General features: G+C 35.8%; 1 protein-coding gene and 1 long non-coding RNA gene across 18 annotated transcripts in view; one reads left to right on the forward strand and one right to left on the reverse strand.

The window, feature by feature from the left end:
• Positions 1 to 21742, forward strand: part of gtdc1 (glycosyltransferase-like domain containing 1) — a 406530-nt gene that overhangs the window by 310393 nt on the left and 74395 nt on the right. For 13 of the 15 annotated variants that reach the window (XR_011356672.1, XM_069935022.1, XM_069935015.1 and 10 more), the window contains 3 exons: positions 11943 to 12311; positions 17201 to 17310; positions 17943 to 18087. Coding sequence is in view for 14 of the 15 variants with exons in the window: in XM_069935022.1 (XP_069791123.1) it covers positions 11943 to 12311; positions 17201 to 17310; positions 17943 to 18087 (624 nt within the window). In the remaining variant the exon portion in view is untranslated. The remainder of the gene's footprint in view (positions 1 to 11942; positions 12312 to 17200; positions 17311 to 17942; positions 18088 to 21742) is intronic. The other 2 variants (XM_069935027.1, XM_069935026.1) reach the window with 1 other exon arrangement.
• On the reverse strand, positions 1759 to 21179 carry LOC138761977 (uncharacterized). Of its 3 annotated transcripts, none has more exons than XR_011356678.1 (3): positions 21027 to 21179; positions 17267 to 17357; positions 1759 to 1798 (listed from the first exon to the last, which is right to left on the reverse strand). It is a non-coding gene; the product is annotated as an uncharacterized lncRNA (long non-coding RNA). The 3 variants fall into 3 exon arrangements; XR_011356676.1 differs by lacking the exon at positions 1759 to 1798 and adding an exon at positions 12694 to 12857; XR_011356677.1 differs by lacking the exon at positions 1759 to 1798 and adding an exon at positions 13822 to 13893.

A 21742-nucleotide genomic window follows, 5' to 3' on the forward strand; every position in this document is an offset into this window, starting at 1 on the left:
CAAAATTTAAGAAACAAGAACTGAAAGTGGTTACAGCATAAATGCAGTAGTATGTAAATAGGACATGTGAAGATAAAACAGTCGTTATTAAATGAAACAGCCACTTCCACACTTCTGTCTGCTCATAATAGTCACAAACATTTTTCTTTTTCAAGAAATCTAACCATATTTTGAGGAAGTACCTGTGTTCTGATTACCTGTAGTTTTTTTTTTTAAAAATCTACATCTCCATTAATTCATTTTATGAATATTTTAAATTTGGTTTGGCCACCATTGTAAACAGCTCTATTGAATAGATAATTTTTCTAGGTTATATTTTCTAGGTTGTCTTCAGTTATTGATCGTACCTAACAAAATCCTAGAAAACTGACACTCTTCCTTCTCCATCAGTTTTTTTTTTGTATAAATAAATCCCACAAATAAATCAGAACTTATTTTATGTTCAATATTGCATACTTACCCCAAGAAAATGGACAACAAATTCAACTTGCCTCTTGGTGGCTTTATCAATTATTAATTACTTGTGCGCATCTGCACACCAACATTCCTCCAAAACACTTTTGGATTTTTTGAGCTAGCAAGAGACTTTCTAACATTGCATTTTTAAAGTGGATTTTGCTCTTCTATTTCCAAAAGTTAATGTTTAATATTTTTATTCACATGTATGTTCTTCCTTCAAAGCATCCAGTCCTGTAACTACTCCCAATATTATCACAATTTACCTCGCTCCATGATTTGGCGCAATGAGAATTTCTATATTATTATTTCGATTCCACTTGTCCAAGCTATTTGTACTTTTTTTTTTATGAATTGTATAAATATTATGGTGCCCTTGATCCAAAAGTTGTAAATTTACATATTCTACCCTTGGAGATCAATGCATGATCTGGGGCCAATGGTATTTGCTCCAGTTACAGTAATCTTTGGATTGGACTTCATGGATTTGTATTGTGGTTAATTAACTAACAGACTTATTTACAGTTTATGGAACAGAAGGATCAGAAATAGGATTAGGTATTACTGTAATAGTACAATGATCAATCATATAGTCCTTCAAAATGTCCACAAGGGATTAATTACCCTTCTGAATTTTCTGATAAAGAAGTGAAGATAAACAGCCATTGGGTTGCACAAAATCTCCAGATACATTACAATGAGCAAAGCTTCCTTTTTTCACTGTCTCCAGTACAATCTTTTAGTCGCTGACCATTTCGCTGATAGAATTCAGAGATGTACCTGAAATGAAAAATCTTTCTATTTTTAAACCAAAGTTACTGTTAAATTTACAAAATCTTTCTCCCATTTATTTAATCCTGAGAATTTATTCCTCTTTTTTTAAATTTCTCTGGAGAACCATAGACCACTGCAGCATAGAAAACAGGCCATTCAGCCCTTCTAGTCTGTGCCGAAACATCATTCCACTAGTTCCACTGACCTACACCCATTCTGTAACCCTTCAGACCACTCCTATCCTTGAATCTATCCAATTTATTCTTAAAACTTAAGAATGAGCCCGCATTTACCATGTCAGATGGCAGCTCATTCCACACTCCCACCACTCTCTGAGTGAAGAGGGTCCCCCTAATGTTTCCTCTAAACCTTTCCCCTTTCACATTAAAGCAATGTCCTCTTGTACTTATCTCTCCTAATCTAAGTGGAAAGAGCTGGTTTTGCATTTACTCTGTCTATACCCATCATAATTTTTAAACCTCTCTCAAATATCCCCTCATTTTTCTACACTCCAAGAAATAAAGTCCTTACCTGTTTAATCTCTCCCTGGAACTCAACTCCTGAAGTCCTAAGAATGGCATAAACAAGTATTATTGTTTGGTTTTATGCAATAATTATTTTCCAACTGTTAAGACTTTCAAGACTGATGCATTGGGAGGTAAGAGGACTTCATAGAGTGCATCCGTGATTCCGTGATAGCTTTCTTGAGCAGCATGTTAAGGAGCCAACAAGAAAAAATGCTCTTCTGGATCTAGTGTTGTGCAAGGAGATAGGTAGAGTAAATGATGTAATAGTCAGAGACCATCTGGGAAATAGTGATCATAGTATGATTGAATTTCTCATTCAGATGGAAGGGGAAATAGTTAGATCTAAAACTAATATATTATGCTTAAACAGGGCGACTACCATAGGATGAGGGAGGAATTGGGCAGAGTGGACTGGGAGCACAGGCTAATTGATGAAACAGTTGAGGAACAGTAGAAGATTTTCAAAGAAATATTTTGTAATGCTCAACAAAAATATATTCGGTTAGGAAAAAGGGTACAAAGGGAGGGAAAAATCAACTGTGGTTAACAAAAGAAATAAAGGAGAGTATAAAATTGAAGGCACATGTGTACAAAGCTGCAAAGAGCAGTGGGAAACTGGAAGATTGGGATAAATTTAAGAGACAACAAGGGGTTACAAACCAGGTAATAAGAAATGGGAAAAAGGATTATGAAAGTAAATTGGCACAAAATATAAAAACAGAAAGCAAAAAATTTTATAATTATATAAAACAGAAGAGGGTGGCCAGAGTTAACATAGGATCCTTGGAAGATGAGAAAGGAAAACTGGTAGCAAAAAATGAAGAAATGGCCGAGGCATTGAACAAATATTTTGTGTCAGTCTTCACGGTGGAAGACACATCCAGCATGCCCAAGTGCGGAGTTAAGGATGCAAATGTTGGGGAGGGCCTTGATAAAATAGTTGTTACTAAGGAAGTAGTGATGGAGAAACTAATCACCTGGTCCTGATGATATGCATCCAAGGGTTCTGAAGGAAATGGCAGAAGTTATAATTGATTCTGGGCAGGTCCCGGCAGACTGGAAGAGATCAAATGTCACGCCACTTTTTAAGAAGGGATGTAGGCAGAAGACTGGAAATTATCAGCCAATTAGCTTGACATCTGTATTTGGAAAAATGCTTGAAGCTGTCATTAAAGATGAAATAGTGAAACTTTTGGAATGTAAGGGTTCAATCAGGCAGACGCAGCATGGTTTTAGAAAGGGAAGATCTTGTTTGACAAACTTGTTAGGATTCTTTGAGGATATAATGGGTGCGGTGGATAGAGGGGAACAGGTTGATGTTGTATATTTGGATTTCCAGAAAGTGTTTGATAAGGTGCCGCACAAAAGACTTATCAATAAGTTACAGGAAAGTGGAGTCCGGGGAAGTATATTGGCATGGATCGAAAATTGGTTGTCTAACAGGATGCAGAGAGTCGGGATAAGTGGGAGTTTTTCAGGTTGGCAGAGAGTGGTAAGTGGGGTGCCGCAGGGGTCGGTGCTAGGCCCACAACTGTTCATCATTTACATTGATGACTTGGAGGAGGGGACAAAATGTGGTGTAGCCAAGTTTGCGGATGACACCAAATTGAGTGTAAGATCAAATTGTAATGAGGATGTGGAGAGTCTGCAGAGGGATATAGTTAAGCTGGATGAGTGGGCAAAGGTCTGGCAGATGGAGTACAATGTTTGTAAGTGTGAGGTTATCCACTTCGGCAAGAAAAATAAAAGAGCTCAATATTATTTAAAGGATGAAAAACTACAGCATGCTGTTGTTCAGAGGGACTTGGCAGTGCTTGTGCATGAGTCACAAAAAAGTTAGGTTGCAGGTGCAGCAGGTTATTAAGAAGGCAAATGGAATGTTGGCCTTCATTGCTAGAGGAATTGAATTCAGAAGTAGGGAGGTAATGTTGCAACTGTATAAGGTACTGGTAAGACCGCACCTGGAGTACTGTGTCCAGTTCTGGTCTCCATATTTGAGGAAGGATATACTGGCTTTCGAAACGGTCCAGAGGAAGTTTACTAGGTTGATCCCTGGGATGAAGGGGTTGACTTATGATGAAAGATTAAATCGTCTAGGATTGTATTCGCTCGAGTTCAGAAGAATGAGAGGAGATCTTATAGAAACATATAGGATTATGAAGGGTATGGATAGGATAGATGTAGGAAGGTTTTTTGAGCCGGGGAAACTAAAACGAGAGGACACAGTCTCAAGATTCGGGGGAGTAGATTTAGGACAGAGATGAGGAAAAATAGTTTTTTCCCAGAGAGTAGTGAATGTTTGGAATTCTCTAACCAGTGAAGTGGTTGAGGCTGCTTCATTAAACATATTTAAAATTTGGTTAGATAAATTTTTACATGATAGAGGAATTAGGGGATATGGGGAGAAGGCAGGTAGGTGGAGTTACGTCATAAATTAGATCAGCCATGATCTTATTGAATGGCGGAGCAGGCTCGATGGGCCATTTTTGGCCTACTCCTGTTCCTACTTCCTATGTTACCTATTTTTATGCTACGGCTAGATCTTTCAAATCAACAATTTACTGTTTGTTTAGTTAAGGCAATTTTGTTTAAAAAAGGAAATAATCCAAATTAATTTGCAAGATGGAATTCTAATGTAGCTCAAGGCACTTAGTTTGGGGTAGTGATTAGTTAAATTGTATTGAATGGTTTATTGTCAAATACACCAAGATGTCGTAAAAATGTTGTTTTGCCTAGTAAAAATGTTGTTTTGCCTGCTATCTAGGCAGGTCAACTCTTTCTGCAGGTCGTCCAAAAATGACAAATAAGCAAATAAACAAATGATAGTGGAAGGACTAGGCAATAGGTAAAATAGTGCAGGAAATGTAGAAAAGTATATTAAAACAATGCAAAAGATCAACTGTTGTCAGTGAGAGATCATAACAACAGAGAAGAAACTGTCCTTGACTCTGAACTTTTGTGTTTCCAAATCCATGTATCCTCAGCCTGATGGAAAGAGGAAGAAGAGAGTATGACCACGGTGGGATGGGTCCTTTATTATGTTAGCAGCTTAACTTCTAATGGTTATATCCTAATCCGTTAAGATCCTTGATCTTAAGACTTGTTTTATGACATTTATGTGGAATGTTTATCTCTCAATAGTTGCTTGATTTAATGCCTTGTGTTTTAATTGTTGCTTTCTTTCAGATATTTTTCAAAGCTGTTATGTTTTGGTTGTTGGATATGATATTCCAAGTGTGGTTCTCTTAAAGATTTGGATTTATTTTACCCCTAGATCATATTATATTTTTGTATGTTTTATGTATATTCCAGTATTTTACTTTCCTTTTAGTTTGTGTTTTCTTAAACTTTCTTTCCAAGCCATAAAAAAGTATTTTTTACCAGATGGTATATCATATTACATTGGATCTGAGCTTGGGATACAGAACTCCTGGGGTGGAGGGGAGTTGGTGGGACGGAATGGAGTATGTGCTGTGAGGCTGGGGTATGTACCAAACATTAGAGGGCTTTGTGAGACTTTAATAACAGTCATTTTTTTTGGTGGTGGTGGGGGGGAACATATATTTCAGCAAGTGTCAGCATGTGAGATTTTTATGCAGAAAGATTGGGAATCACATTCATATAATATGGGTTCAAAACATACTGTAGTTGTAGTTTAGTTGGGTGTAATTTGGGCGGCACAGACTCATGGGCCGAAAGGGCCTGTTAGCGTGCCATACATCTAAATTTAATTAAAAATTTTAAATTAAAAAATTTAAAAAACATTATAATTTTGTGAATGTAAATTATGCATGTTTCTTTTCTCCACATTATTTGTTTTTTTTTTCAATTGTTCAAGTCTTCTGGTTAGTTCCCCAGGTCTTTTTCATTCTTGTCCCATTTTCTTACCTTGCCTCATAACTTAGCATTAACTACAAACTTAGCCATTCTCAATATAATACCTTTGTTGAGGCTGTTAATAAATATTCATTTATTACTTTATGGGTCACAGCTGTCCTATTATCTAACCAATTGATAATCCAATTTTCAACTTCATTTTGGATCCCATGAGCTTTCACTTGAGCCATAGATCTTCTTCGAGGGGCTTCCTATTTTGTATTTTAGCTGGCACGACTGGGTACAGCTGGAGGCATCAGCAACAAAAACAGATGTCTGTCAGATTTGACCCTGATGGTTGTTTAGAGCATAGAAAGAATTGGAATGGCCAGGTGAGTAAGAAGTGTTCAATTGCCTGCTGCAGACTCCAGCAATTCTGCTTCAGCAAATACTAGTTAACTAAACATTAGAATGGTAGCACTCAAGGGACAAAGGTCCAGGCAATCTAATTCTATGGAGGACAGTTCCTCAGGCAGGAGAAGTAGTGACTGAAGTCTTGGCATTCTTTGTAGACATACAAATTATTATAACTGCCAAGATGGTGCTGTTATAACCCCTATGTTCTTAAATATGGATTCAATTTTGGATTTTATTTTAATATTATTCTCTCCAATAAATATGAATATTGATTGAATGGTTACTCCAATATATTAACCAAATGGCTTATTTTCACAAAGTATTTGCAAAGTATATTGCATACTTAAAAACTATAAAGAAATAAAAGTACTGCAAAATTAAATATAAATTAAAGTTAAGAACTGTCAATGCAGATAAATATGTTAGTGGCTGTTTGCAGAGGATTAGACAATAGCAATGGAAGATCCAATATGGAAAGTGAATGGAATGAGAAATTGAAGACATAAGAGGCTATTGAGCATTGTTGAATTGAAATAAATCCCATTTTCCAGCTTTTAATCCTTAAATGCAGAGTTATGGTTCTTCAGGTACAATTGAAGTCTGGCAAGGCTTTATCTCTCCATGACCTTTTCAGGAAGTCATTTCCAGATCTCCATCTCTTGTTTGATTTCTTTGTTTCCCAAAGTACTTTTTAATCCTGCCAATTAATTTAAATTCATGCCTCCACACACCGCTTCCCTCAAGTTACTGACTGCTTTAGAAGTTGGTCCTTTCTGTCTGATGAAAAAGAATATGAATCTGAGTGAAGGTACAGGACTGTATTACCATTAATATTATACAGGACTGTATAATAATGTTTTTTTTTGTGAGGTTTTTCAGTTGATTGTCATACCCACACTCCTGTTCGGCTCCGAATCATGGGTCCTCTACCGGCATCACCTACGGCTCCAAGAACGCTTCCACCAGCGTTGTCTCTGCTCCATCCTCAACATTCATTGGAGTGACTTCATCACCAACATCGAAGTACTCGAGATGGCAGAGGCCGACAGCATCGAATCCACGCTGCTGAAGATCCAACTGCGCTGGGTAGGTCACGTCTCCAGAATGGAGGACCATCGCCTTCCCAAGATCGTGTTATATGGTGAGCTCTCCACTGGCCACGGAGACAGAGGTGAACCAAAGAAGAGGTACAAGGACTGCCTAAAGAAATCTCTTGGTGCCTGCCACATTGACCACCGCCAGTGGGCTGATATCGTCTCAAACCGTGCATCTTGGCGCCTCACAGTTCGGCGGGCAGCAACCTCCTTTGAAGAAGACCGCAGAGCCCACCTCACTGACAAAAGACAAAGGAGGAAAAACCCAACACCCAACCCCAACCAACCAATTTTCCCTTGCATCCGTGTCTGCCTGTCCCGCATCGGACTTGTCAGCCACAAACGAGCCTGCAGCTGACGTGGACATTACCCCTCCATTAATCTTCGTCCGCGAAACCAAGCCAAAGAAAGATAATAATGTAATTAGTATATTTTGAAAGAAATTTTGGCAGTTAAATTAGATTTGGTGTTGACAGACTATGCAATTGACTGAAGAGATACTGTGCTTGTAGTAAACGTTACAACTTTCTAAATAAGAACTATTTATGGCCTTCAAGTGGTTCCAAAGTGAGAACACTGATGCTGCAGTCATAAAATTGTAATTTCAATTCATTGCTGAACTGCTAATTATTATGCATCTTTTCAAGCAAAAAGAAAATAATTTGATATTTATAAAGAGACAAATTCATTTAGAAATTTTGTCTTGCATTTCTGATATTGTATCTGGTATACAGCAATTTATCTTACAATGTTTGATTTTTTTTAACAAATTGAAGTTGAACTAATCAATATCACCATTTTGAACACTTGAATTGGACTCGTGTACAACAATTGAGAGATTACATGTTGTATGATTGTGCATGATTCAAGGCATATTTTGTATCATGTAAAAAAAAAATACACCTCACTTTCCAAATGTAGAGCAGTTCTATAAAACCTTTCGTATGCCAAAATGGCGTAAAGTGAAGACCCATTTACTACAATTGAAGGCTATTTTCATAAAAGCGAAAACCCATTCAAATTTCTTCCGGATAGCAGACATCGGTTTCTTCGTAAAAAGCTAATTTGCTTAAAATGAGTATTTATAAAGTAGGGTATACCTGTATTCGTCCTCTTCAGCTCCCTATATGGTACCCATGAATCCAATTACATCAGTTGCTCAGATTGCAATCTTAATGAAAAAATTATGACAACTTAACAATGAACCCATTTCTGAATGCAAGAGGTTTGATAAAATGCTTTGAGAATTTCCACATGGCAGATTGCATTTGGAAGTATATATTTTTCTTTGTGACAAAGTAGCACTAATGCATTTTTGTATGTAGTTTTTTTTTTGTCTACAACATACAATATCAGGAAGGTTAGTTCTTGGTTTGTCTGTACATTTAACAATAGAGAAAGCTCACTGCAAAGCTGAGGAGAGACATTTCCTCATTTTAAAAAGCAATGTCCTAAGAAAGGGAGGAAAGGAAAGCTCATTGAATGCTTCAGTTATCATCTGTTACATGAGAATGAAGCTTTTATTGAGTATTTGCATTACAATCAGCTGTAAAGTTTTTCTATATTTAAAAAGAAATGCTATGGCACTGGCCTGTATCATGAAAATAGGAGTTAACAGACATACCATCCTCTCTCTCCTTTCATTCAAAGGCACATACAAACAACATGTCTGAGAGACTTAATTCAGTTCTGTGCATTGATTATCCATGGATTTTGTAACTTTATCTGGATAATTTAATTTAAAAAAAAAAGAAATCGAGGTGATCAAATAAAGTTTGAGAAAAATTAACTACCAAAATAAAATTATGGTAACTTCGAAATTCAATTCAAAGATTGAATTGAATTTCAGTTTATTCCTTGAAATGTTGGCAATAATATTTGCTTTTTATGGATGCTGAAAAGACCAGCTGAGTTCCTCCAACATTTTGGTGTATTTTTACTCAATTCAAAGATTGTTTGTTGCCAAATTAAAAGCATGTTAATGTTTTTAAATGTTACTTTACTTTGGAACAAACATTTTTCTGTTTTAGCAAAGGTAAATTGATTACAATTCTCTCATGTGTCCTCTTCATTCAAAGATAAACATAAGCATGACACTTACATGCATTAAAAGCTGAAATATTGTGAATGACCTCTTAAAGTGTGGATTTCAGATGAAGTACTGCTTTTTTTATGGGTCTGGGAGAAAATATAACAAAGTTCAGAATTTTCTATAAATTTCTTTTCCACAATATGAACATGATGGAACTAATCCTAAAAGTGACTAGTTTAACCATATAACAGTAATTTAGAGGTTTGTATTATCCCTGGCATAATATAACCATATAACCATTTACGGAGCGGAAACAGGCCATGTTGGCCTTTCGAGTCTGCACCGGTTCACTGATTCTGTGCGCCCTCTTCAGGCATTGGTCCCGGTAGATCTTCATTCAATAACGATGTCTGTCTTGAATCAATCCATTTTTTTTTAAAAAAAGCAATCACTTCACATCATCTGACAAGCCGCACATTTTATTTTTCTTCTCCAAGATTCCCCTTTTTAGTTACAGAGTAAACACATGGTAACACGTCAGTAACATGAATGATGATCCTCACGCAAATCCACAGAAGAGCTCAGAATGAAGATCACAGTTATAGCACGTAACCAAACATTTCCTCAGAAAGTGTGATCCTTTTAATGTCAGTAAGTGTAGGTCACATAACTGTTTTGCATCTCAGCTGCGTAGAAAATTGTAGTTGAAGAAAGGCAAACAAACATTTCCACGTAAACAGATCAATAGAAATGCTGATGCATTAAGTTATTTTATGCAATTTCCCATTTAATTCTTGAAATCTCTTCAACTGGATACAAGCCTAACTATACTCTTTCTGTGTGTTTTAACCATGAGTTCTATCTCTACAGACAAAGGAACTGAAATTAGATGATTAAAACGTAGCTGTTGCCATTTACTGTGCTGCTCTTAGAGGTATTGTTAAAGTGGCCTGATGATTCTTATGCCATTCAGCATACTACCCCAAGCAAATAAAAGTTCAAAATTACTTGCTCTTCTGAGAAAATTTAAATTTAGATATACACCGCAGTAACAGGCCCTTTCAGCCCACAAGCCTGTGCCACCCAATTGACCTATGACTCCCGGTACGTTTCGAATGGTGGGAGGAAAACAGCAGCTGGGGAAAATCCATGCAATCACTGGGAGAACGTACAAGCTCCTTACAGACAGTACAGAATTCAAGCCCAGGTCATGATCGCAGACATTGTTAACAGTGTTGCACTAGCTACTGTGCCACACTACAAAAAAGCAGAACTCAGAGTCCTGTTTGGTATAATTAGATATTGGATAATTTGGGCACACATATCTGATACACATGTACAGATAATCAGTTCAGCTAAATTTTTTAAGCAAGTTCTTTGACTGTTATTTTTTTTTTTAAATGTGGACTCATTAACTGCATTGAACCTTAATTCGCCTGTGTTTGGATTACTGCACAGTATCAGGCCTTTCTGGCCCTCATGCCCATGCTGCCCAATTACACCCATTAGACCTTCAAGCCTTATACATTTTGAAGGTGTTTGGAGGAAGCGAGAGCACCCGGAGAGTAGACACGGAGTGTATACAAACTCCTTATGGGCAGTGCTGGATTCGAACCCGAGTTGCTGGCACTGTAATAGCATTGTGCTAACTGCTACGCTAACTGGGTAACCCATTTGATCACCACATTTTAAGAAGCACTGGATAGAATATAGAAATTATTTACAAGGATTATCCCATAAATGTAATGTAACACATATTGGTGAACAGATATGGTGACCTAATTAAAGATTTTTGAAATTACTGAAGGTTTTGATGAAGTGGATACAGAGAATTTCCTTGAATGTAGTGAAGTGTGTTGTGTTTATTTCTGGTGCTGTGCATGAAGAAAGGTTTAAACGCTTTAGAGAGAGAGAGTGTAAAAGCAATGGGCAGGGATTGTTCTTCTTGAACTAAAGGAAGTTGCAAAAAATCTGTTGAATCATATAGATGAGCGAAAGAAAAAAAACTGTACTCATTGACAGAAAGGTCAAGATTCAAAAGACATAGAATGAAGATGATTAGCAAAAGGACTAAATTTGAAGATTTTTGTTTTACTCAACAAGATTTGGATGTGGAATTCTATGAAGCCAAATTTAATGTACAGTTAGCATGAATAAGGACAATACTTTGCAGCATTAAGGGAGAGCAGGGATGCAGCTTTAGAATTAATTGTCCATACAAAGAAGTGGTGTGGAGTCTACTGGCCAAATGGCCGCCTTTGGTGAGTAACAATTCTGTGAATCCAGCAGAGGATTCAGAAGAAATTTCCTTACCCAAAGAATTTTTGGCAGGGTGGAAAGCTTCTGTAAAGGAACTAGTTGAGGTGACTATGATGGTTGCACTTTAGGGGAGGCTGGAGAAACGACAAGCGTGTTGCAATAGTAGATTTGGATGGCAGGAAGAGGCTCCATCAAACCATAAACAACAGTGTCAACTAGTTGGACTGAATAGTCCATTTCTGTCATTTATTCTGTGTAGTTCCATGTCACTGAAAATCCCAAGTGTGGTATTAAGATAGCATTGGTGCATATGTATATGACTGTTGATTATAGTTTATGAGAAAAATAACAGATTATCCTTGTAATGCTAATACATTAAAAGCAATTGTTTTGGATGAATTATTTAAAGTGGAAAAACTGTGTAATATTCATTTAAATTATTTTATTTACCAATTATTCATTTCCCATACTACACATAATTTTCATATTCTTTTTAACTACTGTGTCCTTTTGCTTGTGCCATGATTTCTTCAGCCTGCATTGCATCATAATCTACTCTCGCTTCAGATTTCTGCCAGCACATAAACTTTGCCAAAATCTTCAGATGACTGATATTCAAGACATTGAAGACTGTAAGGATTTAGAGGCCTTGATTGCTTTGCAAAAGTGTAAACCAGATGATGGATTGATGAGAAACAGTTCCTCAATCCTGGAATCTCAACCTGCTGAAAAAAGGGGAGAACTATCAAGCCCATCAGAATCACTCGAGGATCTGAGCCACATCAAGAAAAGTGAATGTACAAGTACTTATCAAGGAGGAGAAGATAAGGAACGTGTGGCCTTTAACCCCTGCAGAATGTTCAGTTGGAATTTGGAGGAAAATCAAGATGTTGATTCCCAGCATAAACCTTTACACATTGTCTGGCCACACAGGTGGTGAGTAATGTACTTCCAAGGTAACCTATAAACTTAAATTATCTCTGTCTCTTCAGAGCGACTGTCCACATCTTATCACTGACTAAACTGGATTTCTCATCTCTTCTAAACAGAGCAGAATCTGCTGCTCAGCTAATCACAACTGTGCAATCATTCAGTTCAATTTTCAGTGCTGTTAGAGACGAATAAATTGAGATTAAACTGCAGTGGTTGTAAGGGTGAATGGACTTGATGCCCAATAATTTTCCAGTGGTGAATGTGAACATTTTGTCCCAGTAACCTCTTAGCCTGTCTAATCTGCATGTGGCCTGATTAGAGTCTACTTCATCCTAGATTATGAGGTGTCTGGATGAAGACGCTTGAGATGGATCAGCAGGTCAGATTTTATTGAACAACTGCTTACAGGTGAAGTAGTCAGTACGCGCAACAGAAAAGTAAATCGCCTTTACGCAGATTTGACTTCCACTACATTAAAACTCCAGAAGCTTTCATAGCTGATCTGCAGCAGCTGGTATCTAAAGGGATTTTCATCTTTGACTCCAGGGCCTTGAGAAACAAAATGTGACATTTCTGGTGATATGGTATAAAGCTTTAACAGGGGAAGAATTGACCTAAAATTAGTTTACTAATTATGTTTTGATAATGATTTTTTTTTAAACAAAAGGTTAATGTCAGTATTTTTATTCTCAAGCATATAGTGATACAAAGCTGTGAAATACATCAACTATACCTGAAATCCTTGATCCATAATGCAGATATTATTCCATGCCTTTTATTTATTTTAAATTATTTTTCATCAGCACAAAATATAGAGCAAGCAATAGTTTAAAAAAAATAAAATTAATGTTAAAAAAAAATTAATGTTCTTAAACATTAATAGAGACAGAGGTGATTGCCAGCATACTTTATATTGAGGGAATCCTTAAAAATCATGAAAGCACAGTAAATTTTAGTGTGCTTCAGGTCATGAAGTCGAAACACAGATAAACGAGTCATTTATTTCATGGTCTTATCTAATAATTTGAGGTACAGATATTATAGGGAATATATTAACATATAGAAACAAACATGAATAAACTATTGACACAGTGATATAAAATAATAACATTTTCTGTGTTTTTGATAAAAGCCGGCAAAGTTAATAGACTTTACCTTTGAGAATTTTAGAAAGAGAACAAACAGGGAGACGGGAAGAATAGACAAAAAACATCAACTCAAGCTGTTTGTTGTCATACCTAAGTGAGCTATGTCATCTTTCTTGGCCCACGTCTGATAGATATTCGTTGTATAGAGAGCAAAAAATATCAAACTCTAACACTATTGTGCGCACATAACCATCTGTCACCAGTAGCCTGGAGATGAGAGGAAGATTACGAGGAATAAACATTGAGCTGCAGAGCATTGGTAAAGCCTTCAGGCAAAAAACTCTTGTGGGGACATCAAAGACATTCTAATTCCAAGGCAGTCAAGGATTACAGTTTGTAACCTATGCTGACAACAGATAAATGGCAGGCAATATTGTGCTTGAGCTGTTGGGTCTTGCATGGAGTATTGATGATGATGTTATCTTGCAGGATGGACTCTGTTGGGATAATTTCATGATAAAACACTTTAAATGCCACCCGGTTGTGTGCACTTGCTGGCTGGTTACTTTAATGTCAGGTTTGTTAATTAAGGGATACAAGAGCCCAAAAAAATGACCAAATTGTGAGCCGTAATCAGAATCAGAAACTTGCTATTGAACTGCAAGGATGATGGGGTAGGTAATATAACTACAGAAGGAAAGATCATCACTTAAAGAAAACCTATTTAACAATTTCAAAGAATTACCTGAGAAAGCAGCATATTTTTAATTTATTAATATTTTATTACATTTATTATTTTAAAAATTAAATTTAGACATCTAGCACAGTAACAGGCCCTTTCAGCCCAAAAGCCCATGCTGTCCAATTACACCCAATTAACCTACACCCCAGGTACATTTTTTTGACGGTGGGAGAAAATCAGAGCACCTGGAGGAAACCCACACAGACATGGGGATAGTGTACAAATTCTCTACAGGATTCTAACCCCAGTCTTGATCACTGACACTGTAATAGCATTGCTCTAACCATCCCACCTCATATTCTTCCACATATTTGTAATTTCAACCCTAGACCCCCACTCTTATTATTTACTCCACAAACGTCCTACTGCATTGCTCGAAACATTCAAAATTGAGAAGCAGTCATGCAACTGATGTTGCCATTCCTATGGCAACAGATTTATTTATTAGGACCTGAGTTGACATGTGTTAATGTACCACATACCTGCTGATCGGCAAACTCCTCTCTTTCAGTTCAGTTGACAATTAAGTCCTGGACAGATACAGCCAGGGGTTAATGTTACTCATTAGGAGAACTAGGTCATTACTGGGAAATCAAGGCACTTAAGACACCATTGGGGAAAAATACTAAATTCAGCATCTTGGTGAATGCAGCTCATACATTAATTAACCTCGCTTTCCTTGGTGAAAAATTCTGTTATCATACACGTGCACTACCATACACCAATTAATTGCAAAAGCTAGTTTACTATCATCCCTTCAGTTGTCTTTTCTTTCTGCACAGGAGTTCCATTATTTTCTGCAAAATTCTAATGTCTATATGATGAGTAAAAAGGGTATTAAAATTAAGAAAGGAATCATCATGGAAATCAGCCTTGCCACAAGGGAATGGACAAATAAGAGCCTCTCAAATTAAAATAAATAAGCTCTGTTAATACCACACCTTAGGAGCCTAAAATGAACCCTGCAGAAATAGTGTAGTTGGAGTTGCTGCTTTAAATTATTATTAAAATGTTGCAGAGACATTTGACCTTCAGCAAGATGCTGTTGTAGACTAAATTTACAGTCCTTGTACATGATGCTGTTCTTGATCCACAAAAAAAAATATAATTTGTATTTTTCAGATATAGTAGACGTTGAATCTGGACTTTACCTTGCGTATCGCGTGATTGGATTTTTTTCTCACTAGTACTTATTAGAGATATAAACACGTACAAATAAACTGCAATTTTACCTTGTGCATGAAAATCTCCTATTGAAGGGATTGATTAGGCTACCCACTTCTCATTTAACATTTTCATATTACACTTTGAGGAATTTTGAAAAAAGGTGGATGTAAATAGCAAATAGATGGAACTCGGAGGGTTAATGAGAATTTCATGTTTCTTGGACAAGTGCTAAAATAAAAAAAATTAATATGTTCTGATTGCAGGATTGATTAATGTTGTGATGGGGAACTGCGCAATAAACCTGTGAATCCATCTTTCACTAATTAGCACTTTAATAAAAATTTCACCAAGGATAAAAATTCTATTGAAACCCAGTATTTATAATTAAAATGGGATATATTTTATTGGGAATGTTTTCCCTTTAAAAAGACAAAGAATAAATAGCAATATGATGTTGCTAAAGTATTTTGGCTTGTTTTATTTGATCTATGTCACAGGACTTCCCTGCACTTTCAGTCCTACTTTGCACAAAATTGCAACAGTAAACTTTCTTCAACCAATTTTTATCCAAAACTCGAGCCAGTATGCACTAATATAAAAATACTCTTAACTGCTTTCAACCAACATGAATTATTTTGGAGAACCTTTCTAAGTAACCATAGAGTATCGGGAAGTTATTTTGTGTTCAGAATCTGATGTAACATTCTGTATGTTATTGTGTTGTAAAAACTAATGAAGAATCAGGAAATTTGGTGTCTCAGATCTTAACTTGGTCATTATATTAAATTTAACTCTTAAAAGTGCTGCAGATGAATTCTTGCACGAATTCTTGGGATTTTTTTTGTGGGAAGATCATTGGATACAATTTAAGGCCTAATTTGAAGGGGAAAGGTTAAAGAGATTAGGACTTTATTCCTTGAAGCATAGAAGAATGAGGGGAGATTTGATAGAGGTATTTAAAATTATGAGGGGGATAGACAGTGTAAATGTAGGTAAGGTTTTTTTTTCCACTGAGGGGAGGTGAGATATAAACCAGAGGATATGGATTAAGGGTGAAAGGGGAAATGTTTAGATGCAATTTCACACAAAGAGGGAGGGATGGATGGACGTGTGGAATGAGCTGCCAGCTAAAATGGTGAATGTGGGCTCAATTTTAACTTTTAAGAAAAATTTGGACCGGAACATGTATGGGAAGTGTATGGAGAACTATAGGATGGGTTCAGACCGGTGAGACAAGAAAAATAGATTGGCACAGAATAGAAGGGCCAAATGGGCCTGTTTCTGTGCTGTAATCTTCTCTGGTTCTCTGGATGCAAATCAAATGTGCTGCCGATTACTATTGGGCCACTATTCATATTGATCAATTTTATCTCTTTAAAATCATTACTCCTTTGAAAAAAAAATTATATAGAATTGTGTTCTATTTTCATATCCTACAATTTATTTTAGGGAAAGGCCAAGGGATGAAGTTATTTTATAAATAAATAGTCCTGCTGACTTCATCAATGAACCAAGCTGGAGGAGTACTGAACTTGGCAGTGTGAGGGAGCTAAATTAGAATCAGCAAAAACGCAGTCATTAGTGTAGGGTATTTCAACAATCTTGTCATTTCAACTGTGTGTGCTAAATTTTCTCCCTCACAGTGTCAAACTCTTAACTAGTTTTTGCCAACCATCACAATATGGACACAGTATAATTGAACAAATGCATGTAAAGGATTATAAAGAATTCTTGACAACTAAGTTATGTTGCAGCCAAACTTTTTTGAATGGGTTTAAAATGGAAAGCAGTTTTCCCAAACATAAGGTGTCTGTATTTTTTTCATGACTTAACAAATGCTTCCTTATTTAACTTGTCAAGCCCTCTAACTAGTTTGAACTTTGCTTTGTTTTAAGGGAGCATGACAAAGACCCTGAACTCTTCTTCAAGACCTTATTGAAGCTGAAGGAAAATGGACTAACCTTTGAAGTTTCTGTCCTTGGCGAGACCTTTACAGATGTACCAGGTATTGCTTCTGCATGAAATAAAAGCTTTCCTTCCTCAACTCGCCCCCTACCAAAGAAAAAAAAACACCTTCATTGTTGCAAAAAATCTGTCGGTCTCTGAATCCTCTTTGTTGTTGTTGAGCATTTTTTTTCCTACTTCTAAATGCCTGGAGTGAGCATCATTCATGGATCATTACTTTCCAAAGAAATTTAAGCATGGAATGCCATTTAATTTTTCCGAATGCAGTCCGTCATTAGGAAACTTAGCTGTCACAGTGATGCCATTTTTGGTGTGATGTTTTTGTTGCCTCATTTCTTTTAATTTTATCTCCATTAGCTTAATTCTTTTTTAATATTTTCATTTAACGAACTTTACAGTCCATTTTGTTTCACTGTCTGCTAAGCGAGTTTTATGAAGCAGACAGTTGGCTTTTCATAGAGGGGAGGATGTTGAGGCAGCCCTTGCTTCTGTCAGCTTTTGCACCTCAGCATTTGGTTCTGCTTCCTTGCCTTGATTATACAAGCAAACAACTCTGAGAAGTTCTATAAAATAAGCAGAAGCTAATTAACCTGAACTTTAGACGAGGCAAAGCTGACATACGAGTTAATTTTGCACCATATTGAATTGTTGAATATTTTTTTCTCATTAAAGACATCTTTGCTGAGGCCAGAAGGGAATTGGGTTCCTCTGTTTTGCACTGGGGCTACCAAAGCAGTAAAGACGACTACCTCAAAGTTCTGTGTGCAGCAGACATTGTCATATCAACAGCAAAACATGAATTCTTTGGAGTGGCAATGTGAGTGCTTTTTATTAGTTAATGCTAATTACTGTCAACTGAAATGCAGATATTCCCAAACATTCAAGACAGAAGTGATTTCTTTTTGTGAAAGTGACTGTCTTGCCTGTTCCTTTTGTAAATGTAAAAGAAATTGGAAATCATGATTCACTCTGAAAGAAAATGATTAGTTTTTATCATTTAGTTTACAGGTTTTTTTTTTGGTAACATTTACAGCTAGAAGTGTATCTCTTGCAGATCTTTCCACATTTCATTGGCAATATAACATAAAATATGGGTTACAATAACTCACAGTAAGGATCATTTTAATCTGATCTGCTTAGAATAACATTAGCATTTTCATTTAAAATTAAAACATCCTTAATGCAGCAATTTTTAAATCATGCAGTTTATATTTACCTTCCTTTCATCATTAATAATTAACATTATCTTTTACTTAAAAATAAGGAGGAAAAAACATAATTATGACCATGTTTCTCTGATTTCAAAGGTCTCAAGAAAGGTGCAATCAATAATTAGCATTTTACTGTTCCAACTCAACTCTGTTCTCATAATTCTATGTCATCTATATTACAGTTTTTTTTTAAAACTCTACCTATCAGAACTGTTATTGCTGAGCAATGTGACTGTGTGCCATTCCCTGCAGTAAAATAATTTAGTGAAAAAAAAATTATCAGCTAATTAAATGTAGGATCAGAATCCCAATAACTATTTGCAAATAAATTATAGGGGATAGATTGTCATTTTAAGATTCATAGACTTTTAGCAATAAAGGTCATGGTGTTGCTTTTGTGACAGATGCTTAATATTATCCAAAAAAAATCTAAGTGTCTAATGACATGTATTATGCATGTGAATTCATAAAGTTATGGGAATTTAACAAAAACACTTCCCCATAGCTTTTGTCCACAGTTAAGTACATTTGTTTGTCTTAGACAATGACAGTGGAATTATTTGTTATTTATTTAACACAGCAGGTAAGGGATTGTTCCTTTGCGCATTCCCTCTCTTCACATTTGGTTAGGCAAGACTGACATGAGAGCCAAGCATTTTTTCCATACATGCTCTCAGATCAAAGCCAATTGAACACTAAAGTGATCATGATTATTGCCCTGCTTCCCGACTGATTATTTATTTGTATATGTTTAAATTAGTTAATCCTGGATGTTAACCTCAAGCTTTTTCAAAAGTTATTGCTGAATTTAGTCAGCCAGATGTGTTTTTTTCTATCATTTGTGATCTTGGCATTGTTAGTAAAGGCAACATTTATTGTCTGTCCCTCATTGCTCTTGGTAAAGATAGTGAGGAGCCACAAGCCTGAATCATTCTAATCCTTCTGTGATGGTACTCCCACTGAGTTATAATATTTATTTTTTAAAATTCTTCTCTCTTTCAGTTTTTTTAATATAAGGGAGTAAAATGAAGAAAAGACAACAAAACTGAAAAAACATTAACACTTATGTATTTATACCAAGATAAAACTTCAAACAATATAAATTCGGTCCCCACTCCACTGCATTGGGTAAAGACAGAAAAGACATTAGATGTATAGATATATCCTCACACACACACACACACACACACACACACACACACACACACACACACACACACACACACACACACACGAGTGTTACATATATTTTGTAGCTTTGATTCACTCCGTGGATCAAAAAAGCAAAGGTAAGACTATATCTCATCTGCAAGAGTGAGTACATCTAATCACATTAAAAATATTTACATCTAAAGAAAATAAGATATTAAAAGGTCACCATGTATCTTCAAATTTCATCAATGAATCAAATATGTGATATCTATTTTTTTTCCTAAATAGTACATAATATGAGAGAAACACTGTTGGAGGTCTAGAGTCTTTCTATTTGAATAAGATGGCTCTTATAGCCAACAATGTAGAGAAGGCCACAACCCATTGCACGCTACAGGAAAAACTCCCTCTGTCTGATTTAATAACTCCAAAAAGAGCACTTATTGGATCAGGTCATAGCTAGATATTAAGAATTTCTTTCCAATAGATTTCTAAGGATGGACAACGTTTCCATATAGAGAAAGATTGATCAATTATTGATGGACGAATAAAATAATTGAGAACTAGCACTAGATTAACCAAAGTTTTTAAAATTAAAAACACTTCCTAAATTGGAACTAGATTTGCAATATATATTTTGAATATTGGATTAGATATATCCTTATTGATCTTGGAAAAACTAAATGGAAGAGAGGTACCCAATAAAGAATCCTTAAAATTCAATGTTCTTTAATCGAAGCATGAATACATTCAAAGCATTTTACTTTGGTACTGTGTATATTATACAAATGTAACAAATGACTGAGGATTGTAATTTATGGTATTAATTATTCCAGAATTATTAGTTATGAAGACCCTGTGTTTATTTCCTCAGAAATTATTCCTGTGTATTTTTTTCACATTTAAAAAAAAATTAAAATTGTAAAAATTGTTTTTAAATTGTCAGGGTATATATAATATATGACCACTGTAAAATTATGAAAAACATGCTTGTCAGTGCAGAAGGGATTGGTTAATTAAACTTTAACCACAGCCAACAAAATAATTAATAACGAGAAACCATTTTAAGAGCATCACACAGAATGAGTTACATCTTAACTATTGATTGTATCAACTTGCTTATTCTCTTAAAATTCAAGGGGGTCATTTACTTTGAGTGCATCAGAAAAGAAAAATGGATGGTGATAGTATTCCAATTTTGGGTCTTGATTCTCACTGTAATCTATGACAGCCATGAATATGTGACTGGTAAATATTTAAGAGGTTCAGTTGGAAAAGTTACAAGTCCACAGTTTTGCTTTGAGGTTTGATAAATGAGAATCTGCACTCAAGTGTGATGTAAGGAAAGTACAGAGATAGATTCTGGAATCATAAAGCCACAAATGTTGCACACCTGTGAAAGGGCATTTGCTGCCCCAGCTGTTGAACCTGCATTTTCAGGCCTTCCTGCTGTGCTTTTGACTAATCCTGTCAATCTGCGTCATTGTAGCCGACCTCCCATTGTCCTCTGCCCTTGTTCACATCGACCAGGCTTTAGAATTTTAGACTGGATTCTTCCCAAGTAATCTTATGCTTACTGAGAACCTGCATTATCTCAGTGTCAAAAACTTAAAAGTTTATCTAAGTGTTTCGAACTTCTGCTTTAAGATACAATGCCAACGTAGCAAAAAAGTTACTAAGTTGGAACTAGTAATGTGAAAGATCAAAGTTCTCAGCCAGAGAGAATGCAAGATGAGCAGTCATCTGGTTTCATTAAAATATACTTAAAATTGAATAACCAAGCTTCTACATTTACAGTCAAGTTTCATTATTATGAATTTTAATGGACCTTAATATTTTATACTTCTTATCAGAAATAAATGTTCCTATGCATTAACTCAGAGTACTTTGAGTCAAATAACATAACTGCTTGTCCAACAGGGTCTTTGTGTTATCAGAACACTGCGAATGTTAAATGAGATTTGACTGCACTGTCCTTAGCAAAGACATGTTGAAACATCATTACAATGGAATTTGATACACATCTTGGCAGTAAAAAGTAATGTGCTACAATTTACAATAGGACAGGAATAGCAACAAAGTTTTAATTAATGTTTAAAAGTAGAGAGA

This window comes from Narcine bancroftii, chromosome 4 (assembly GCF_036971445.1).
Source record: "Narcine bancroftii isolate sNarBan1 chromosome 4, sNarBan1.hap1, whole genome shotgun sequence".
Lineage (NCBI taxonomy): Eukaryota > Metazoa > Chordata > Chondrichthyes > Torpediniformes > Narcinidae > Narcine > Narcine bancroftii.